General features: G+C 41.7%; 2 protein-coding genes and 1 pseudogene across 3 annotated transcripts; 2 read left to right on the top strand and 1 right to left on the bottom strand.

Moving 5' to 3' along the window:
* Window positions 1–839: 839 nt before the first annotated feature.
* Window positions 840–3,381, top strand: HSBP1L1 (heat shock factor binding protein 1 like 1). Its single transcript, XM_077785480.1, has 3 exons — window positions 840–929; window positions 1,015–1,082; window positions 1,948–3,381. Exons 1-3 carry the CDS (start codon window positions 885–887, stop codon window positions 2,054–2,056), a joined length of 222 nt encoding a protein of 73 aa, XP_077641606.1. The 5' UTR covers window positions 840–884; the 3' UTR covers window positions 2,057–3,381.
* Window positions 3,382–3,636: 255 nt separating this feature from the next.
* On the bottom strand, window positions 3,637–14,424 carry TXNL4A (thioredoxin like 4A). Of its 2 annotated transcripts, XM_077785471.1 has the most exons (4): window positions 14,252–14,424; window positions 13,908–14,080; window positions 6,469–6,572; window positions 3,637–5,854 (listed from the first exon to the last, which is right to left on the bottom strand). In XM_077785471.1, the coding sequence occupies exons 1-4, from the start codon at window positions 14,388–14,390 to the stop codon at window positions 5,683–5,685; spliced, it is 588 nt and encodes a 195-aa protein (XP_077641597.1). In that variant the 5' UTR covers window positions 14,391–14,424; the 3' UTR covers window positions 3,637–5,682. The 2 variants fall into 2 exon arrangements, with proteins under 2 accessions (XP_077641597.1, XP_021409039.1); XM_021553364.3 differs by lacking the exons at window positions 13,908–14,080; window positions 14,252–14,424 and adding an exon at window positions 12,548–12,623.
* Window positions 14,425–14,690: 266 nt separating this feature from the next.
* Window positions 14,691–23,591, top strand: LOC144245915 (putative 2-ketogluconate reductase; annotated as a pseudogene).
* Window positions 23,592–24,143: the final 552 nt, after the last annotated feature.

Raw genomic sequence — 24,143 nt, 5'->3', positions numbered from 1 at the left:
AATGCTCAAGCTTTGCAAAATGTGCTTAATTTTTTTCTACAACAAGGACTACCTGCAAGAGTGGGAAGAAATAAGGCTGTACAGAGACACTACAATTATGGGAATCAGGTAGCAATGCGGAGGTTTGCGTTGATGCCAGAATTTTACCTCAGAGATTAACACACCCTCTCAAATGAGGTGGGGAAGATCACGAAGGAAAACAATTAAGTTTATTACGAAAGATTCTAAGTGGTAGGCTTACAGCAACTGAAGTAATTCCCAGCTCAGAATTTTTTTGTGGATGAAGACACGTATTTGGCATATCTAGTGTATGTAATTACTCAAAAGTCATTTACTAAGGTAATTTATTGCCCAACAGTGATATGCTCCTAACCCTACAGACACAGTAAACTGAAAACCTCTTCATTTACATCGGGCAACAGTACCAGCATCCAGAAGAAAGACATCTCTGCAATAGATGCACCGGGAGCTTTTTCACGCGGTGCAGCCCAAAAGCCAGGGATGACCTAGATGCTGGTGCTGCAAGAGGCACCATACGACTCTTGTCGATGCCTTTGATGTTGTCTCGCTCGATACTGCAATGCAAGGAACTTCAACCACCACAGTATTTTTACCACTCCATCTCACAAAACTAACTGCACGAGGGAAAAGGAAGAAAACCTTAAAAAAAAAAATTGTAAGATCTCTTAAGATCAAACCTCGCCATCCATATTTAGTTACTGCCGCGCGGAACGACGATTGCTTCAGCAAATAGAGGGCCGGCAGGTAAGGGTTTCCCGGCTCCCCTCGGAGCGCTGCGGGCGGGGCCGTGCGCTCTGCCCGCCCCGCCCCGCCCCGCCGCGGGGCCGGAGCCGGGACCGGGACCGGGGCCGGGACCGGGGCCGATGGCGGCCGCCGAGCTGCGGGGAGCCGCGGAGCTGCCGCAGCTGGTGAGCGGGACCGGCCGGGGGGCCCTGCCTGCGGGGCCGCTGCCTTCTGCTTCCCCCGGGCTTATATTCCCTTCCTCCTCCGCAGGCGGAAAATCTGCTCTGCCGGCTGCAGGAGAATTTTGAGGCTCTGACGGAGAAGCTGACGCTGAGAAATATCCTCTTTGGAACGTGGGGTACCGCGGCTGGGTTTGGAATCCCGCGGGTGGGGCCCCCCGCTGATGAGTGTGGGCGAGGTCTTTGCTTCTAACAGTGGGATGGGCTTCTTTCTTAAACATCAAATTAGCGTAAAATGTGTGATGTGGGTAAACACCTATGACGTAAAGGCACCTGACTCTCGCCCGCCTGTTTATCGATCCCTTTGTCTAAGAAGGAAGTCCTAAAAACTGTTTCACTACAAGTAGTAAGGTAGCCTCTGTGCAGCAATTCTGGCTTTCAAGTAAAATAAGCATTGAATTATGTGTAAAGATTTTGAAGGTGCATTTTAAAAGCATCAATTTCCAAAAATGCACTCAAATGAGCCACGGTTTAAAAGCAGCTGTTGGCCTAAGTATAACAAGGTGAGCCCTCAAAAGACGAAAATCAGACCTGAAGGGGCTCTGAGCTTTCTTGTCAGATGTGCTTACAGAAACTACCTCTGCTTTCTGAAGCTATTATTTATTTATGTATTTTTCAGAAACTTGACCATGTTCGAGTAGCACTCATATCCTGATTCTGTAGGTTACCTGTATGGTATCACCTAAAAAAGTTCCTCAGAAAGAAAACAATCTCTTAACACAGTTCACTCATGAGTACTTGCAAAGGCTTTTGATACTAAGAATTTGAATGCTTATCTGTCACAAAAGAACGTGGGATTGTGTTCTAACAATACCACATTGTGTGTGCTTCATCTTGCATTAACCATGAACAAGTAAAAGGCTGACATATCTGGAAAAAAGCTGCTTATTCTTCTTATGGAGGAAAAAACCTGTAAAATTGTAGAACTCTTAGTTATAGAAGTTATCTTTAACTTTTTACCAGAAGAAATGGGCAAGCACATCAGTGACCTTGAGAAGCGTGTTGCTGACCTGATGACAGAGGCTGGGGTAGAAAACAGTGATGAAGACTTGGGAGTAAAGACATTTACTTAAGTTTTTCTGTGTTTTATAAATTTCCATTTAGTTTTGAGTGATGGGCGAGTAATGGTGTTTACATATTTAGTAGACCTGCATTTTCTTGGATTTGAAAGTGTACTCGTTAAAAACATATTTAATATACCTTGGAATTTTTTTTTGCCAAGAGATAAAGAATGTGATTATTTTCACAAAAGAAAAACTGCATCTTGCTGCCTCTGTTCCAGCTGAGTGCAATATATAAGGGGGCAGTGCTAACTTACCAAGTATGTAAACTGAGGCTGTCCATCCATGTGCGTGGCTTGAAGTGTTCCTGCCCACCATTCCTGCCCCTCAGGTATGCTGACCTAGCTGAGGATTCTTGCTGGTATAAGTTTATGTACCTGTGCTTTTAAACCTGCTACAGCTTCCTAGTGTGGCCTGGAGCACATCTCTCACATGCACTCACCCTAAACACAGCAGTAAACTATTGTCAATCACTTCATAATATAAAATTTCAGGATTGTTTTGGATTTTATAAGTCTGTTGCAAATGCCAGCCGTCTCCCTGATAGATGCGCAACTCTGTGTTCTTATTATTTAACAGACAACACTGCTTCCCTGTTCTGTGGATGCAAGTGACATTGTCTTCCTGTTGTTGCACACTTTCCTAATTCAAATTGAGACACATCAATTATTCTTGTCATTGAAATTCTTACCCAGTGAAAGACAGAAATGTCTGCAAACATTCTGAAGTAATTTAGGTATCTGTTCATTCTCATGCCTTTTGCACAAGGTACGCAATAATTTTCAGAAATGCAGAAAGACAATCCACAAAGGTGTATTTAACTGTACAGAGATCTTCCTATCTCCATGCTGAATCACATTCATTAATAAATCACTATCCTACTTATTCACTCGATCTTTGCAGCACTGAAATGAGGATGTGTTCAAGGAAGATTAAGGGCAGAACAGCATAGCACTGACCCCAAGATTTTACAGTCAAGTGTCACACTGACAAAAAATGTTAAGGGAAAACAAATGTGTTTGTATCATAACAGAACCTTGAAAAAAATTTTTAACTATTGCACCAGGAAAAAAAAAATAGAAAGCTGTGTTTGTTCATCTAAGCGGACACTATTTCCTGGAGCTGAAAAAGAACTGTTGGTTTCAGAGAAGGCAAAGCCATTATTTTGCATAGAAAACTATATCCTATATATGAACTTACCCAATCACAAATATTTTCAATGTATGAAAATGTATTTATTTTAAAATTAAAACAGTAATATTTGTTGCCTTTTTAGCTTATATGTTCTTAGAATAAATCATTCTGTACTAAAAAATGGCAGCATTTGTATGCTACAACTGCTCGGTTTTTGTTCTTTTCACAAGCCCACCTAAAGCTGTGCACACCAGTGCAGGTAACATCACCCAGATATTTATATTGTGACAATTTCAGTTCTTTAATGTTACCTGTTTTGATGAAAACAGTTTATTTTATTTAAAGACCTGGAAATAGATGGGGAATTCTAGTTGCCAGGCATGTCCAGAAGAAATTGGTAGTCAGAAAACAGGCTATCTGCACTGAAGTTAAAGTGATTGTACACCAAAACACTGTAGTCTTTGCAGGGAAGATTTAATTTGAAATATAATGGAAACTTTTTACCATAAATTGAAATTGAAGCATTGCCAGGTTAACAGAATACCTCAGCTAATCAGGGCAAAATGCTTTTATTACAGCCTTCATTAATACCAAGAAATCATTCCAATTAATGCTTTAATCAGTGTAGACTTGCACGTACTGTCAGACTGGGTGGAGTAGTTGGTATGCTGGAGGACAGGCTGGAGAAGCGAGCCAACAAGACCTTGCCAAGCTGGGCAGGTGTGAGAGGCTAGCTGGCACTGCTTTGCAGGAAAGGCATCTGGAGGAAAGGTTGACTAAGTGAGCAGGGTGCCCAGGCAGCAAGGGCTGCAGCAGCACACTGGTCACAATGAGCACAAAATGGGGCCAGCAGGTAATTCCCCCTCCATTCACCTCACCAGGAGACTACACCCACAATATTCTGTCAGTTTAGGGGCTGCCCAGTTCAACAGATGCAGTGGTGTGAGGGAAGTAAAATAGCGCCACCAGGATAGAGTATAGCAGATACATGGCTTGGAAGAAATCTGTTAGTCCAGCCTTAAGAACGGACCATGGCTTCTTGCTGTCAACCAGGACACCCACAGCAGAACACAGTCTTGTTGAAGGTGGTGTACACCAGGGTTACTCAACACAGAAACACAGAAAATTCCAGCTAGGTGCAAGGAACACCTTTTTTAATTATGAAGGTGCTCAAAGCAGAACAGGCCTTCCAGAAAGGCCAAAGAATCTCCATCTTTAGAGAACAAGGAATCATCAAAGTTGGAAGACATCTTGAAGATCTTCTAGTCCAAGATGCTCAACACTGGACACAATTCTGGGCAATCTGACCATGTGAAACCTATTATGACTAGGAGGCTGACATTCCTTTCCAACATAAATTATTCCAAAATCAAGAACCACTCTAAACCAGATTAACTTCAGCAGAAATTTAGACCCTTTTGTTTTACTTTCTTCACACTTTCTAAATCCTCTACAACACATTTGGTAGTAGAAGTAAATTCTTCGTCTTGTAACAAATTGGATTTCTTCTTTCTGGAAAAGCAGCTAGCCTGGTTTGGTTTTAATTAATCTTGTAAACATGCATGTATCAGTCTAAAAAACAAACAAGTCCCCACACAATATCAACTCCATTACCATAAAAGTTGTCAGAAATGCAAATGGAAATTTCAAAAGCTATGCCACAGTGGAATCCAATCCAAGTCTCCCAAGTCCATGTGCATTTTGGTATATTATTAGGCAAACTGGAGGTCAAGTGACAGCACAGGTTTTGGTTTCCTCAGCTGCTGTCTACAGCCAGCTCCAGAAGTGCAGTTATGCTTTGGCACTGCAGAATTCACCAAGTGCTTCAAAGTGAGTGCACAGCCACCATGAAAAAGGAGTCTGGCACTACAAGTCCATCAGGCTGATGGGGGTGTGGCAGTGAGCAAAGTCACAGGAGATGTTTTCTCTGGGTTTTGCTAAATACTAATAAATGTACCTTGTTTTATTCACATTTTTAATGGATACAGGGGACTAGTAAGATATACAAGGAAATCCCAACAGAAGTCATCTTCAACATTATGGACTTGCACCCAATTACATATGTATTCATTGTCAAATTTCATTAGCTGAAAAAAATTAAGGTGCATAAGTGGAACTCACTTTATTCTTTGAAAAAACTATAGTATAGTTTTCCCAGCTATTTGTGTAATAAAAGCAACTTAAACCATTTGAAATGTTTTTCTGCAAACAGACTTTTTGTGTACAAAAAATAGGCAATACCAAAGAGACAACAAAGGAGAATCTTTAAAAAAGAAAACCCAAAAATTCAGCTACAATATTACTGCAGTAATATTCAGGACAGTTCCAGGCTTTGAGTTTTGTACTTCTCAAACAGAATTCAAATCTTTTAAATAATTCGAATTATGCTCAATATTCAAAGACTTGTACTTTTTTTTTCTTTTAATATACATATATGTACACACATACACAGAAATAAATGTAACTGAACACAGGATTATGAAAAAAGGCAGCCCAAAGAAACATCAATATCTGTATTTAGTAGAATAATCTTTTGGTGATACCACCAAACCTCGACCTTTGCGGGCTCCTCTGTAAACAGTTTCTATAATGTCAATCATCTCCTGCTTATCTTCCATTGCCCAGTTGATCTTGTTGTTATTACCTGTACCTAAATCAATCATGATGTGTTTGTTCCTTCAAAGAGGAAGAACAAAAAAACAAGTTAATATGGTATTATAATTCACAAAGAAGTCTTATACCCCACTCCAAATGCTTTGTATGATCAAAGGAAGTCCTTATAACATAAACAGGCTTGCAAAACAAGCAGTAGTCCTCTCACTTAAACTGACATTTTACTGCCAATTTTTAAAGCAAGAATAAGGACTCCAAACAACTATCTGAGGGACATTTTGAGTTCCAACATGTCCCCAAAATGGTTACTCAATGCAAGTATCCTTCAGCATATTCCTTACTGTTTGTATTTCTTTCCCACTACTGTCTATCTCCAGAGAGATGTCCATGCTTGTCAGTAGAACATTTTATCTCATCAATGTAGAAACCTTAACTCCAAAAAAACTATTACTTTTGATTTATCTTGAAAGTAAGATTGTCAAACTTGACTGCTATGTTACTATTGTTACCAGGCTAATTGGAAAACAAGCCATTTTCCTATAAAATCAGTTTACTCTTCTGTAGAGCAATGTAAATATAGGCATCAGTGTGCTATTACGCATTTGGAAATGATCTGCTGAGACACTCTATTTGACAAACAAAGTTTAAATTAGTTATATTCCATAACCATCACATACCTGAAGAAAAACATAACGGTACAGGGATCATACAACTCGTACATCTTGTTGAAGTCTGGTACTTCAGTGATATCCACAAGATAAATAACAGCAAAGTTTTTAACCTAAACAGAAGAAAACAGAAAATACAAAAGCAATATATGTTACCAATTAAAAGACACAAGTTTTCATTATTGTAACAAATATTTTCAAAATTATTAAGTCATAAAATCAGAATAAACTGCCTTGCTTTTATTGTTAAATACAAAGACCAATTAACATGAAAAATATTTTTCAATACAGCCAAGAAGTTTATTTCACATCCAGTGTCAACTGGAAAGATACTATGCTAAATCAACACCCAGAGAAACAAATGCCCTTTATATAGAACTGAGAACTCACAGTGACATGCACAGCTCTAAACAAGTAGAACAGTTGCTTTGTGCAAGCCAAGCTAACACATTTTGCCTTTGTCATCAGCTGCTTATAAACTTCAGAAAATTAATGATCTACAATGCCCTGGTGCCTGCCTCCAAGCATTTTCCCCCCTCAATAACATCCAATTTGTCTAAAAAGACTCATTAAATGAAGAGGAAACTTATAATTTAATTTAAAAACTGATAGCTTTTTTGCAAGGTGCAAAGCTGAAACTTAAGTGTAATTGCTAAAGAAATAAGACCTTGGAAAGAAGCTACTGTCCAGACAATTCTGGTAAAACTGGCTTTCATTTTGCAGTATTACTCAGATGCAAAAGAATCCCTCCCCTCTACTGTCAAAATCAATGCCTTCATCCTGCAAGAAAACCATGTCACATTTTTGTTTCCTAGATGTAGCATACTTGTCATTAAGTGGAATCAGGGGAAGTTTAGGTTTCTAAACTTAGCTCATAAGTGCACAGTAGAAATTAACACACTCACACACATTACATTCTAAGTCAGAAGTCACCCAAATTGCACAAACGTTTAACTGTAAGGTATATTATCAAATGCTTTTGCACTACACCAGGAGTGCACAATTGTGCCTCTCCATCCTCAGTTACCTCCTAACAAAATTTTGGTCCCTTCCATTTGCCTGCCCAGAATTACCAGCCTGAGGTTAACACAAAGGTCTAATATCTATGACGAATGCACTGTTCATGACAGTACTTCCCACTTGTTAATTTTGCTATCAAAAGTCTGGAAATGCTATGATGAGTACAATATCTGCCTGATGAAACAATATTTTATTTTAATTCACAGAGGAGGATTCTTTTGTATGATATGATAGATAAAATATGATAGATATTGTGATTCTGTAAGTAGACATCCTAGCAGGCACTTTACTGAGAAAATACAGAGATGTTTATTTACCAAAAAACCCTCAGAAAAGCAGAGTAAATAAATGTTTATGAACTTCTGCTTCGAGACAGTTTCAAAATTATAAAAAATAATCACATTTCAAGGACGTAAGTATTACTAGCCAAAAAAGGAAAATCTCTTCTAAAGCATTTAAAGTTTTTACTGTGCTTTTATGGAGCCAGTTATAGTCCTAAGTTCAGTCCACATTCTAATGAAAGCATCCTTGTTTAAGCCATGTTCTAAATCAGGAAGGAGGTAAAGCCTTATAAACTAAAATAGTCATAATATTAAACCCTCTGAAGGGATCCTTCACACCCATTTCAATGTTACATTAAAGACTTCTAAGAACCTTAATGGGATGTTCAGAGGCAACACAATTTAGCTGAGAAGTGACTGAAGCTACTCCCTGGTGAGCTCTGGAAGGCAAAAGACAATTGTGGGGGTTTTGGTTCTTTTTTTAGAAAACAAAACACCTGAGGAGCCATTTTCATTTTATCCTATCATTACTTCTTCCATCCTGCTGGCATTTTTAGCATCAGCAGCACACCTTCACCATGTGGGGAAATGTCTACAACACACTCAGCAATTTTCACAGAGCACACCATCTTTGAACAAGTACTTAATTTGTAATTTTCAAAATTATTTTAAGGTAAACCTAGCATTAATAAAACATTCTTAGGACCTGTTTTGTTCGGTAAAAGATTAGTCCAAGGAGATTTACATGTTGCACCAGAATACCACTCCATATGCACTCCTAAACCAAAATTTTACTTCCAAGAACTCTGTACTTCAGATAATACTGGAACAAAAAACCTTTCAAAATTAGTTTGACATGATATACATTTAATTTAGTTGAGCTGCTGCAGAAGCAAAAATGCATTGATCATCAACAGCTTACAATTTCATACAGGAGAAACAGACTATAGAAGTCTTAATTTGTTACATAAATCTTACTAAAAAAAGAAAATTGTTGGAGTCCAGAACATCCCTCTAGCTGCCCCGGATGCCTCAAGACCCTAGCAAGGGGCTCAGGGACCTTCGCAAGAAGTCAAAAACACCTGTGGCTTTGATTTTAGTCCATGGGAGAGGCTGCCAACTATATATGAGGAATTACAAGCCAGAAGGCTTCAAGTAGTATAATAGGGAAATTGACACAGAGTGGAAAAGTAGAATTTTGGGATTTTTTAGAATGTAATTCAGGGGTACAAGATGGAGGAATCTGGGTGTGCCCTAGCCTTCCTTCTTCTCTTCCTCCATGTCTTGGTGTGATGGTGACACTTTTCTATTGGTCTAGGATAGGGACACACTGTCCAACATAGATCTTAGGTATTGGTACAGGAACTGTAAACATAGTGCACGTAGTTTTGAGCATATAATGTGAGAGACACCCGGGGCTCAGAGGAGACTGCCATGGCTTCTGTGCTAGCTGGACCTCGGCAGGTCAGAGAGAAGCTATTATAGGTAAGGAAAAATAAACAACCTTGAAAACTCGGCTTCATGCATTCCAGACCTCTTCTTCAGCTGCTGGGCTAGGGGAAAAAGGATTTTCACACTGGGGGGATCTTGCCAGCAGACCCTGACACTGGATCACCTTTGCAGAGCACATATGCAAGTCATCACCAGGATCCAAGCATCCAAGACATTTAATTAAATCTTCCTTCTATCTGACCTACTTTTATAGAAGTGAAACTGATGACAGCCACCTGCTGGTAAGCTCATATTAAATCTGAAGCAGACCTTAAAGCTGGACTCATATTTAAACTCAAAACTTTAAAAGCAGTTCTGTTCTTTACCCCTCACCTTCCTAATTTCAAATTTGGCAAGATCACCACTCCAAAACAAGTTCGCTTACAAGCACATTGAATGAGGGTGTGCTTCGTTGAGTTTGGACACTGGCTGTCAAGGATAGCAGCAGGAAATGGGAATTCAAGCCTAAGGAGGACTATATAAACACATAAGAAGAACTGCAGAAGAACTGATCACCCTCTCCATGGTCTATGTAATGTTTAGGGACTGGGCAATTTAATGTGCCAGGGTGGGCAAGCTTGTCACCAAGAAGCATTTCATTTCAACACAAGACAAACCTTCCAGAGACTCAGATGTCTCTTTTTGCACAGTATTGACCATCTTTAGAGCCCGAAGAAGCAGTTCCTGTCTCAGACGCAATATTGGAGCCAAGACAGCAGCAGAACAGAGCAGCATCTGAGCTGGCTTCACACACAGACAGCTCTAATTCACAAAAAAAGCTTTGATTTAAGCAAAAGCAGTGGAACTATTTATGGATTCAGACTGCTATGGATGTGCACGGTTTTATTTAGCCTCTCCCTGCTGGGGACAGACAGAGCTGTCAGTTGGAAACCTACATTCCTGCACAAAACCAGCTTTGCTACCCTGTCAAGGCAGCAGTTGCTAACAAGTTTTCTACCTGACTTGAGAGTTGTAACTGAGGATACAGGATGGACACCCTAGAATAAGAATAAAATACAACTCTAAACATGCAAATCCAACTAAGTACAAGCAGTTGCAGTAGTTATAAGGGAGACTACACTGAATTTGTTAATATAAATCAAAAATTTCCTGTAATTTTCCTATGAAAAAACTTGTATTATTTTAGAAATTGAACACATAATAACACAAGTTTATTCTGAAAGTGCTTAACCCCATAACATACACTAAATACAGTCAATTCGTTGCAGCAAGTCAACTGCTTTCTGAAGAAATACAAAATCAAAACTCTAGTGAGACACCTTCTGGGCAGCACCTCACTTGTGCAACAACTGAAGATAAAAGCATTTTCAGAGACAGATATTAACTATTTCCGACACTCCTGGCTTCCCTTATCTGTCTTTGAATCCTAAACTTCCTCTGCCTTACCAGGCTATTGTAGCTGCTGTTCCACGGGAACAGGGTAGAGCAGGAAACCTAAGTCAAACTGCAGCATGGATTCAAAATCGTATGACTTGCTTTCACAGGCTGGGCTTCAGTTTTGCTGCTTTCCCCCCTTCTCCCCAGTGATGGTAGTTTCATAGATCAGGCTAATGAACCCACATGGCTGAACATGCTTGTAAAAAACCCAGGAAGTATATTACTGCCTAGTCACTGTTCCAGGCTGTTTAAATACTTCACAGAATTGTATCTGCCTGAGGACTCCTATGAAATCTTTACAGTGAATGGCTCAAGACTATAAAGCAGAGAAATCTACAAAACTTTTAACATCAGATAAAGATTCTGTATCCTGTCTTCATGAAGATTACATACTTTGCTAGTAAACAGGAAACACAGATGTAAGAAAAATCATATGCCATGGGACTTATTTGTCCTCTGAAGTTCTCCTCCCTGACTTCTTTCATTAACAATATCCTTCTAAAAATAAATAAATTCATTTCTACAACATGAGATTGACACTAAGATTAATGCCTAGGATGAATGACAAAAATTGTGAAGTTTCTTGAAAGTTATGTCAGAGGTAAGTAATACTCCTACTTTTTTAGTTATTAAGATTTCAGCTGCCTTTGAAAGCAAACCTTACACCCCAAACATCTAAGGAAATCTGAAACAAGATCCAAGATTCTATTTTCTCATCTTTCTAACCAGTTTCTAGACAGTGTTTTTTTCTATTTAGAAGAACAGAACACTACTTTATGGACAAATAATTCATAGGAAGAAAATACAGAAACTGAGACTAGCATTTGCAACAAATGACTGAATTGAAGGTGGCTGGCAGACTTGCATTACTGAACTGAACAGAGCAAGTACAAACCCAAAAGTCTGTACTGACAATATTTATTTGATTTTTTTTTCCTTGCTAATTGTGCTGTAACTCTAGGTATAAACTTCTAGGGGAACACAGAAAGACATTGTACTGCCAAGAGCAGTGCTGACAGCTAATAATTTTGAAAACTACAGACATCAGTAAATGGATTAACTTTGCTCAGCTTTTCATTACAAACAACCGTAGCTAAAATACCTATATGTTTCTTTCATAACTGCCTCTTTCTCCACCCCACCTTCTTCTCCTCTTTCACTTTTCATGTAACCTTACCAGAAATGCAGAGGCACAACTAATGTTTGAGAACAAGCCACAGCTATTCACACTTCTGATAATGGTTAAATAAATACACATTTTAAAAATCCTCCCTAAACCCACACTGATCCAATACAACAGTTACCTGATTTATATTCAGTAATAGATAAATCCTTTCTTAAACAAGGTGTTTTAATCTAGCAAACCAATCTTTGTATTTTAAGGGATAGGTTTTTATGAGTTCCCTGTAAAGAAAATATAAAAGTGTATTTTTAGAAAAGGTGTTTAAGGCAAAATTTGTGAACTCAATTCGTGTTTCAATCAATGTTTGATTGAAACCCTGACAAAGCAAAAAAAAAAAATTCTAACATCTTACAATTATGATTTGTTTTGACATTCAGTGAAACCTTGCTTCTTTTTCATGTAACTCTAGGGGAAAAACCCAGTCAGCTCCAAGTGGAGTACATTTCAGGGAAAACAATCTACTTTGTACTTTAACATAGCATTCTAGTTTCTTTTCCTGTGAAAACTGAAAAGAAAACCTTGTTCTCCTATCATAAAGTACAGATAAATATTACTGCTACCCAAAAACATGCTGCAGCCTAAAAGAATATTGCACCAGGGTAACAAGTGTAAAATACAGCCACATTGTTTTCAAATTTAGCCTGCAATTATAGCACGTTAACATTCTGTATTATTCTCTAGAATAAACACCTGTACAATTGGAACTTTTACTCACTCTTTAAAACAGCAGAGATCCAAACATGGCTTGTAAGCAAGAAGATGAGGTAGGATCTCCCCCTTTAATCTGCCATTTCTGCAGAGGGAGATTTTTAAATAAGAAGTTACTCTGTTCTTTCTTCCCCCAGTCACCCCTAGCTGCCAGCAGGTCTGCCAAATTGCCAAGCATCCCACCATACTAACAGTAAGTTAGTACTGTAAGTCCATACTAACAGTATCTGAGCATAACACTCCCACCAGGCTGAATACAAAACAACTGTATTAAAACATGTCACAACTCTTTACGGCATTCTAATACATCTTAACCCCTGGCTGTGGGTGTAGATTTTTAATTGTGGGGACTTTCAAGTTATTTTAAAAAAGTTCAAAGGCAAAATAAACCACAAAAACAACTCCATGTCAATCTATGCAGCATGCACAGAATTTTCTATGAAAGCAGTGAAGTTGTGGATGCCCCATTCCTAGCAGTGTTCAAGGCCAGGCTGGATGGGGCCCTGAGCAACTTGGTCTAGTGTAAGACACAGCAGAAGAGCTGGAATGAGATCTTTAAGGTCCCCTCTAACTCAAACCATTCTATGATAGCTGGCACTTTTTCCTACCCAAGTTATGTTTCTAATTCAGATTTTTTTACTTCTTTCTTCATGTGGTTCAGTTAAAGACCTGTCAATATTCTACATCTACTGCTTCGCAAATCCTTTAGCAAATATATAAAAAGGTAAATTATAGCTGATTGTGTATTCTAATTTTTCCTATCTATCTATCTATCTATCTTTCTTAAGTGACCAGATGTTTATAATCATTCAGTTTCCATCTGAAAACAGCTGTGGAGTTCAGCTCTAAAAAATTAATTCAGTCCATGTAACTCAGTGGAATGCTACTGGTGTCCATGGATAACATCACTGACAGATTAATCAGAATTATATGAATGACAGATTAATCAACACCATCCTGCACATTTTAGCACCTCACCGCTTTTAAGAGCCAAAATGAAAGTAAATTTTCAAGTCACTCAGATAGAAACCTGAAGGTATCACACATTTCCACTGTAAAGTGAGACTGCTGGGTTACTTGGAGCCGCAGTAGCACTGTTTCTGCCTGAATGCCGATGGCAGCTCAGTGACGGGTTATTAACAGGCAGCAATCTCCATTTCCGAACATCTACGATGCTCTTTTCACCCCCCAGAACACTGCAAACATCAGGGCAGTCTTTAGGAGACACTCATGAAAGTGTAACCACACAGCTTTCCCGCTGCCACCTAAAGCTGGAATACCTGTGCGGAATCCCAGTTATAAGCTGCCCCAGTCTCCAAGCAAGCCATAGGGAACACTGAGCTCAGGAGCAGAAAGCTCCCGTTTACCTTCTCGGCGATGCTGTACAGGACCTCATCCATCTTCATGCACGTGGGGTCCCAGTCGTGCCCGAAGCGGATGACCACGACCCGGTCCTCCTCCGACAGGATGGCCTGGTCGACCTGCCACCCATTGTGCAAGTGCGGCAGCATGTACGACATCCTGGCGGCCGGCTGGGAGCCTGCGGGACGGCAGGGATACACATGGAGCCGACAGCCCGGGCCCTCCCGGGGCGCCGGCGGGCGCCGAGCGCCAGCACCGAGTGCCGCCCACCCCACGCGGCCCGCCCGTCCCGCCGCGGCCCGTCTATCCCGCCGCGGCCCGTGCCCATCGCAGCCCGTCCCCAGCGCACCCCGCGGGCGCCCTTCCCTCAGAGACGGAGCGGCGGCAGCGCCGGCACGGGCGGGAAGCGGAAGGGCGGGCACGGGGCTGCGCGCGCACTCGCGCGGAGGCACACACACACACACACACACACAGACACACACACACATGCGCACGCGCACAGACACGCGCACACGCACACACGCGCACACACACACACACGCACACGCGCACACACGCGCACACACGCACACGCACACACGCTTCCGGGCGCGCTCCCCACGGGAGGAGACCCCGTCAGGGACACCCGCGTCCCGCCGCGTCCCCACGCGCAGGTGGGAGGTGGAGCCGTGCCGTGGGGATTGGTGATGCCGGCTAGCACGGAGAGGATTAAACAGAGGTGATCAGGGCCCCGATCTCCTACGCTGTGCTGCTGACCTCTGATTGTTAGTACATTCTCCTGTGCCTCCATGGGATTTGACCAAGGAGATATGCTCAGAGAAGCTGTGGATGCCCTATTCCTGGAAGAGTCCAAGGCCAGGTTGGACGAGCAGCCTGGTGTAGCGAAAGGTGTCCGTGCCCATAGCAGAGGAGCTGGGTCCAGATGCTCTTTAAGGTCCGTTCCAGCCCAACCATGCTGTGATTCTATGCTATTGCATCTCTTGGCTGTGGAAGGTTTTCTCAGTGTATTCACCCACAGCATGACAATTTCCATACCCCCAGTGTCGGCCCTGCCGTGGCAGCTGCACTGCCAGCCACTCCGATACTGGCGGTGGGGTTCCATGAGGTCTCCCGCCGCTCCAGTAATCAAAATACCACTACCGGATCACTGCGCAAACGTTCCAGTGGAAGTGGTCAGCAGCAAAACCAGCACATTCCAGCACTGGTTTCTACAATCGAGCTGGCCATTGGCATAGGCCATCCCAGACCAATCTGTTTCCTTAATTCCACAGCAGACACTAATTTGAAAGGTTAGCTTGCAGCAGGCAGGGACAAAAGTATCGTTTTCACTATAAAAATTCCCCACAAGGTGCAGCTTGGGCTGTGGTGAGCAATGTGATTTGGTGACAAATAGCTTTGCCCAACAATGCTGAGCTCTCCAAAAACTATCCAAGTCCTCCAAGTCTCGCTTTGTCGCCTTTTTAGGACGTGCGGGCACAGGAGAAGGAGAGGGAGAGGAGAGACAGTCCGATCTGGCTGTAGCCACGGGCAGAGGCAGCGGGGGCGGTGATCCCCGTGCCGGAGCTTCCCTGGGAGTCGCCAGCCCCGGCGCCGGCAGTGCCCGGGCAGGGCTGGGTTAAACGAGCGGGGCTGGGCAGGAGCGCCTGTGCCCGGCCCGGAGCGGGGCCGTGAGCTCCTGGCTCTGCCCGCTGCCGCGGGACCGAGCTGTGAAAGGCACGTCAGAAAAAACAGCCCCGCTGGGTGCTTTGGTTGTCCCTCAGGTATAGCAAGTCTTCTTCTTCAGAAAAGTTAGTGGGAGGAATTGATCCCGGATAACACAAGCTGTTAACTTTAATTGAAAACTGAGTTAGGAAAATTTATGTAGGTTTATTTTGTTATGATTTAAGTCCAAGGTGATACAGCAGTGCCAACCAACAAATTTGAGAGTAAGGAGTGCGTCAAGCTCCACAGATGAAATAAGGCAACTTCAATTAGTGCTGAAGTTAATACTTACATATATTTGCCCCGTTGTCTTAATCGAAGTCATATTTTCAAAGTTTTCTCTGCAATGCCAGGACCAGAACTTACTACACTTACCTTACATAAATCATTTGATATAAGGTAAATGTAGTAAGTTCTGGTCCTGCCATTGATTATGTGATTATGAGATTATGACTGTTTACCTACATGGAAGCATGTAGGTAAACAGTCCTATGTAAATACAAACGGAGAAGAGTCAACTTAAAAAAAAAAAAAAAAAAAAAAAAAGGGAAAAAAAAAGGAACTTAGTGATACTGCAGATGGTACTAGTCCAAAACCAAAAATGTCATATCCTTGACAGCTGTTAAATTTAGCACACTGGACAAGACATCTGATAACTGAATAATTATGTTCAGGAGCAAAGCATCAAGTCTTTCAAAACTGATTCCCTTGATGTTTGGCCAGTCAAATTTGACGTACGAATTTATTAATCCAGTTGTTATTCTTGTGTACATCGCTGTCGCAGAAGTGTCATTTACAAATAGAGCTACAGGATGTGCCCACATAGTGATGGAAGACAAACAATAAGCATTGGGACCAAGGTTGGTATCTGGAGAGCCCCCTTCCTTCTTTGAGGTTCCTTTAAGTGTTTTTTGTTTCCTGCTATCAGTGTAATTTTTTAAGATTGTATCTGGGGCAAGCAGAAGACGCAGTTGTTGTTGAACCAGTGCTGAAGGCAGTGAATGGGTCATGCATGCATCAAACAGCTGGAATGGTGGGCTCAGCGTGCTCACACACATTGAAAGATCCATCAACATGCCACTAGCCTGCTTCTAGTGCACCAGCTGGTTTGTTTATAGCTAGAGGCTTCCTCATGGGTCACCTTTCTGCTTCTGAAGTGTAGGAAAGGCTTCCAAAGTGAAAGCAAGTCTGGCTCTGCCCATCATGTGTGGTGTATTGCAATGGGTAGCGGTTGGTGATGAAAGCAGATGGAATAATACAGTGCTGCCTCATTGGCATCTACCAGTCACTTGGTCCTGTCTGACGCCCAGTTTTCCCTGCTTAACAGCAGAAGGTTTAACTGCCCTCCAGGATTACCAGATTCCGATCATTTATGAAGCTGGACAATGCCATCACAATATGACATCAACTCCTCTTTTATTCTATGCATAATTCATTCTGCAATACAAATCTAGTTTATTCTAGTAATGTTGTATGATACTCTTAAGAAATGCAGACTGCATCTGGGGAAATTTGCAATTTTGACAACTACATGTGGCTGACAACTTCAGCTGGTAAAAAAAATATTAGATGTATATAAAAACATGATCTTTGCAATTTGGTTGCACTGTTCACCTCCTTGCTTTGTTTGCTGTAGTTGAAAACCAGATACTATTATCAGAGATATTGTGGTGAACTGCAGACCTGCCCCTTCAAGCCCATGTACAAAGCAGACTGAAACTGAAGCAGAAAAGCACATCAAGGCCAGGATAAAACAGCAGTACTGGTGCTGAGCTTGTAACCATTTAATCGATGTGGTTGGGATAAGTATGAGTTTGCTCAGGGCAATGGTTGACAAAACCTTCCAACCTACACTTACACTTTTTTGTCACAGGTTTGAGTTCTGATTACTCACAGAAGGCTTTTGTGAGAGGAGTGAAGCAATAGGACACAGCTGACCAGCACTGTGTGCCCAGAATAAAGTAGCATACTGCTGTGGAAAATTGTTCTGATTCAAGTAGCAAAACATCAGATTTCCTGGACACAAGTCTAGGAGATAGAATGGGATGGAGATCAAAAGTCAGTGGAGCACAGCAAAAATAATTGTAGGAAATTAGGCACAGCTATTATTAAGATATGCAGGAAATCTTCAACTACCACTTTTGCCAATAGGAGCTCCAATTAGATGTTTGGTTGTGTGTGGAGCCCCTATCTTATTGCAGAGTGCATTTGCAGGAGTGTTGTAGAGAGGACTGGGCTCAAAACTCTCAGGGCAGAGGAAAGTTCTAGCATGAAGGACTGTGTTATCAGTGGTATCTCCTCTAGTGCTCTTCCTCACTGGTTCAGCACATAGGTGTGTTAAATTTTGCATGAGGTAAGTTCAGGTAGAGATTGGAATGTTTAAAGCACTGAAGGCAAGCAGCCTAACAGCTATCCAAGAGTGGCCCTTCATTGTGCAAATTTGTTAGATGTAAACCATCTTTGGCCGATATTTGTCAGACCTATCTGGGCCTCAGTGCCACCCTACATTGCCTGTGGCTTCACCAACCACAGCCAACAGGCAAGAAACTTTGAGTAAATTTCTAGCAGCCTGTTTCATAGCACTGCTTATAGAAAGGCATTGGTGAGTAAGCTACCAGAAAAGCTACTAGTTTTGTATGAAATCAATATTGATTCAGGAGTAACATGAAACTCTGAGAAGAACAGTTTGTAGTACTGGATTTGGATGTAAGAGTGTGGGTATTCCTTGGTGTTATAGTCTAAATCAGCTCTTGGTAAAAGTACTTGGAAGTTGTCTGACATACCACGCTAGTACCAAGTGACTGTGGATTAAAAACACTATTGAGTTCCATTTGTTTTCTGACCTACTCATGTGAATTTAAGTGATAACTTTTAAAGGAACATCATTGCTTCTTTCAGGGTGTTCTCCTAAACAAAGGAGTATTTCTTCTATTCCTCTGTTGCAGGTCATGGCAGAAGGAGAGTTGCCAGCTCTTTTGATCCTGGATATAGCAGTGTGGCTACCATGCAGGCGCGGTGGGAGAAGGGCTTTGGGAATTGGAAGCTGAGCAAGATTCATTTCTGTATTTCCCCAAGTTTCTAGAAAGTTTTGTTTCAGCATTTTTCTGTAACCCCCCTTTTCCCCTCCCCTGAGCCATTCCCATTGGACTTGACCCATGGGATGATCATTATGTCCCCAGGCTGGACACTGTCTCTATTGTCTTGACCTTATCTCTTAATTTTTCTGTATAAAAACTGTATCTGGACAACTGCCCAGGGTCTTTTTGTCCCTGTGGCATTCAGGCAATACAACCTTCTCTGGACTGCACACAAATTGACCTCTCTTCGTATCTTTATCCTGAATCCTTGTGGCCACTGTGGCACGCCGCCGCTCGGACCACACCAACCCAGCCGCTGCCTGGTAAGCCCAGAGCAGTGGGACTGCAGCAAACCCTGGTTTCCTGAGGGGACAGCTAGCCAGAGGGGTCCCGGAGGGCCGGGGAGGAACGGGGAACATCATAAGTGGCACACCAGCGTGGGGCTGTGGTTTAAAAGCACTGTTGAGTTCCATTTGTTTTCTGATCTACTCATGTGAATTTAAATGATAACTTTTAAAGGAACATCATTGCTTCTTTCAGGGTGTTCTCCTAAACAAAGGAGTATTTCTTCTATTCCTCTGTTGCAGGTCATGGCAGAAGGAGAGTTGCCAGCTCTTTTGATCCTGGATATAGGAGGAACTCATGGTGTGCTGCAAGACCTTGCAGCACTTTTGAAAAAACACTTTCACCTTATCACCATTAAGGAATTTATTGGAAACAAAGAAGAAATGAGAAAAAAAAATCCAATCTGTTTTTGTGTTTGAGTGCAGACCAACTATTGACCATGAGCTTCTAGAAAGCCTGCCTAATTTAAAGGTAATTGCAAACTCTGGGGTTGGAGTGGATCACTTAGACTTGAAAATGATCTCAAGCTTTGGTGTAAAAGTGACCAACACTCCTCACGCTGTGGCAGGTCCAACAGCAGATATAGGAATCGCCTTGATGCTGGCCTCTGCCGGAATACTAGTGGAAGGTAATGTTTTAAATTTGCTTGTTCCTAGATACTTCTTTGGCATACCTCACTTTTGCTGTGATAGAAATGATCTTTCTGAATCAATATATGGGATGCTTTTACAGGGAAAATTTTCAGAGGCCTTAACTTTTAGAGCTTTTCTCCTATGTCTCGCTTCTTTTTAGGACAACAGTGACAAGACTAAGGCTTTTATCTAAATTATGCACTTGAAAGTCTTGTGATGTCCTGTTTGGGATAATGTCTGGGGCTTAACTCTTCTCTGGTTGTTCACTGGGTGGGTTGTTTATAGCTGTGAAAGCTCAATACAGAGTGCATCCAAACTGAATGTCACCACTTTCCATTTCCCCTCAAAAGAAGCATTAGGAGCTACAGGAAGATACAAAGCATTAGTGGTCACATCTCCAACTTCAGAGGAGTAATTAGTATAAATTCTTCTTTTTCCTGCCTCTGTGATGAGTTTGTCTAAACCAGTGGGTTGTATTTCCTGAAGAGCAGCAGCATTATTTTTTAAATAAATGATAATTCTTTTGACAAAGCTGTTATAAGTTGTACCACCAGCATTAGTTTGTGTCCTAAAAGCAGGTTCTTTCCCCTCTTCCTTGCTATGCAATGCCTTTCTGGGGAAGGAAGGTGTCAGTAGAGACTTTAACAAGAAGCAGCCTCTCTCTTGAGGGACTCATGGTCTTCTTGTCACTGCTGCTCACATCCCTGAGCATGAAATAACATCTCTTTCCCAGTGATGTTTTCCCACTATTGCATCTTTTTGAACCTCAGGTTCTTTGTATAAAAGCTCACAGAGATCTGTGGCCGAGCTGGAATTTGAAACCTTCATCCTTCTCAATCAGAGAGACTGCTTTGGGTTGTGATCCTGGAGAGAAATGGTAGAATTTACTCCAGCTGAAAAGAAAAGTGAAATCAATGCTTGAAGGGTGGCTTCAAAGAAGCTATTTTTGAACTTCCAAGAAAACACCAGTTGTGGAGGAATTAATTCCCCAAGGAGTCATTCCTTCCAGTACAGTACCCAGTCAGGATCCCACTGTGTTACGGGCTTCAGGCCTGGGTGCAGGAATTGGCACCATCCAGGCCCTTATATAAACTGGTCAAAATCAACAAAGGTGTTTTGTAAGGGGTGCTCCAGAGCCCCACTGCTGTGATGGTGATAAACCCTTTCTTTCCCCCAGGCCTACATTTATGGCTGATTTATACCCATTCAACATGTATTTACACACAGGCTGTGTGTGGAGCAAGCAAACCACATCTAGTGCCCTTGTGGTGTCCTGTGTCCTGTCAGACTCTTCTTCAGACTTCTGGCAGCATCACTGTTCCTCCCAGCCAGTCTCCTCAGCCTAGCCAGATCACTCATCACACTGGCACCAATGACAAAGGCCTTAATTGCTCATGGATCTGTAGTTCCCTTTCTTTCACACTTCATTTCTTTTCAACCACAAGAAAAGAAACTGTCCTAACTGGCATGTCAGACAAGGAAAGGATCCACAGAAATTAGCATAGACACAGGAGTGAAGAGCAGGGTCTGACTTCACCCCCAGCCTTCTAACCTCATATTGCCTGTGTGCTGTGCGTCCACACATAGATCACTCCTCCAGTGTCCCACCACTCCTGTAGCCTCTTGCTCCCTCTTGCCCACATCCTTTCTGCATCCATTCTACCAGTTGTGCCCATCAATGGCTTATTGTTTACGTTGGTCTCAAACATCTCAGTTTCTGTGCTTTCTGAAACTCTCCTAGGGCTGATTGATTGTTAAACTCAGAAATAGTTGTGTCGAGTTGGGGATGTGTGCATTTTTCCTTCAGAAGAAAGGAGGAGAAAGAGGCTGTTGATGCCCACTACTGTGCAAACATGGAAGACTTGCTACAACAATCTGACTTTGTTATGTTGGTTGTGAACCTGACTCCTGAGACTTACAAACTGATTGGGAAAAAGGAGCTGGGGCTGATGAAACCCACAACTACCCACAGCTGAGGTAAGAGGATCTGAAATCACTGTTTGTGGTGCCACCTTTAAGGTCATGTTTTGTCTGATTGTGTTGATATTCCCTTCCCCTGTGGGATTCCTTAAAATTAGAGGGTTTTGGGCACTTTGCAAAAGGCAGGCTTCAGAGACAGCAAGATGGTGATTAGAGCTAAGCAGTAGCTATAAGATTTATTAGCAAAAAAAGTATATAAGAAGTAGAAAGAAAGGACAAATAGAACAATAGTCTGTGTATTAACGCTTGGGAAAAAAAACTTCCTAAGTTGCAGAAAAGTATATCTGGTGAGATATTAGGAAGGTCTAAGCTTAATAATGGAGCTCTCTGCATTGTATCGTGAGGCTTACAAGCAAGTATTGTATTCGAAAGAAGCAAGCATTGTTTTAACTAAAGGTATGTGTGCTTATAGTGATTGGATAGAGCTACAGTCAATATGCTTTTGCTTTGTGTGACTGGTCAAAAAGTTTATAAAGTAAGTTATAACATTAAGTTCTTGGTCTGTTGCCTAGATGTGAGCTGCTACCATCTTTCCATTGTCATAACCATGTAATGAGACTGATGCTAAAAAATAAACAGCTCGAGACGCATACCACAGCAGTCCTGTCCGTTCATGACTTGTACATAGCCCCTGGCCGGCGATACTCCAACCTCAGTCTGTGATATCCCTCTGTTTGAGTCATGAAGTAGTTGGCAGTCCAGAAATGTGTGACTTAATGGATCATATGCTATGTCTTCAAAGGTCCTATGGAAATTAGGGATGCTCAGCAGATGGTTGGTTCTCTTTAGCCTTATTCTAGAGACAGCGGGTTTTAGTGGAAATAACTGAACAGGGTACAAAAGAAAACATTAGGTAACATTTGGAAGAGCAGTGTAGAAAGAAAGCAGATCTATTGGCACTGAATGAGCATATGAGAGAGATTATCAGTAAACAAAGCAGAGATAAAATAGTGGAAAGTCTGCAAAGATTAAATTATTTGTCTATAATAATACAGGAAGTGTCAAAATGAGGAAAAGACTGAAACTGGTCTCATCCCAGGAAAAACCTTATGCAGTGGACCATAATCATCCTATAATTAAAGGTTAATAAATAAAATCTTTGATTTGTTTGGTTAATAATTATTAAAAAGGCACTCTATTTTCTAACAAGATAAAGATCCTGTAGTTTTTCTCACTTGACCCTGGAGACCTCCCCTCCTTATAGGTAAAAATATGTTCATTAACTCATCAGGATATAAAGATTTAATTTCAATAAAGGCGCAGTTATTGATCAAGATGCATTGGTAGAACCTCTCCAGAATAAAGTTATTAGGGCTGCAGCTCTGGATGTGACACATCCTGAGCCTCTGCCAAGGTAAAGAAACTTCTTTCCCAGTCTGTTAATCTGTAATGTTTTAAACTGTGTTCAAAGTGTGCTCATAATTTTGCTCTCCATGAGGAGACTCATTGTGTAAGGGCAAAACCTCAGTCTTGCACAATCATAAATAAACAAGAAGTTATTCCCCTTTCCCACCTCTGTTGAGTCTTTGCCAGCCTGACTTGTGGGCCAGACAATGAGCAAGATGGATAGACAAGAAGAAGAAATGTGTAAGCAAGCATCCCACAGCTTTGTGGTCATTCTGTGCTTTGGTCTGAACGTGCAGTTGCTGAGGTTCAGTTCTTCACAACTAGCATGGGATAGCAGCAGAGTAAGTTCTGTATGTAACACATTCTATTCTTTCTGTTTCTTCCAGAGATCATCTTTTATTAAATGTGAATAATGTCATTCTAACCCCCACACATTGGAACTGCAACAGTCCAAGCCATCCATATGATGGCAGAAGAAGCAATAGCAAACATGCTGGCTGTTCTCAATGACCAACCCATCCCAAGTGAAGTGTTTCCCAAATTGTGAGTGCCCAATGATGCCACTAAATCTCCTGTGTACAGTAAGGCACTATTTCTTACCACTTTTAAGCTGAAAAAAAAGCAACCTGTTCCTGCACTGTTCATCATGATGCTCCAAAACTCTCAGATTTGATCTGTTACTTACAATTAAAAAAAAATAAAGTGAAACTAAGAAAATATATTTGATTTGAGTTTATTTCATTAAGTTATTGTTAAATAGCTCATTCTGTTACCCCCCACATTTTCCCCAAGTTGGTTTTTCCCTAAGTTGTACCTTCCCTTAAAGCCGTCCTTCAAGCTATTCCCCTCTTTTCTTCTAGTCCCTTCCCTGCCTGTCAAGGCGACCCTGCCCCTTTTTCCTGAATGTTCCCTGCCATTCACCCCCTGGGCCAATCCCTGATTGAAACACCCATTTAGAAATCCCCTAATCCACCATCAATCACTGGCCTAGGTGACCTTTCCCCTCTCCTCCCCCGTCCTGATTGGCCCCACAGTGAAGATGAAATCCCCTCACTCCTCCCCTGAGGATTCCCTATTGGTTAGCTGTTTGTATCCACCCCCTGATTTGTATCTGAACAAAACCCCTTGTATACCAGAACGACGGGGCTTTTTGTCCTGC

Source organism: Lonchura striata, chromosome 1 (genome assembly GCF_046129695.1).
Source record: "Lonchura striata isolate bLonStr1 chromosome 1, bLonStr1.mat, whole genome shotgun sequence".
NCBI classification, from domain to species: Eukaryota; Metazoa; Chordata; class Aves; order Passeriformes; family Estrildidae; genus Lonchura; species Lonchura striata.
This window is presented reverse-complemented; position numbering and strand designations above follow the sequence as displayed.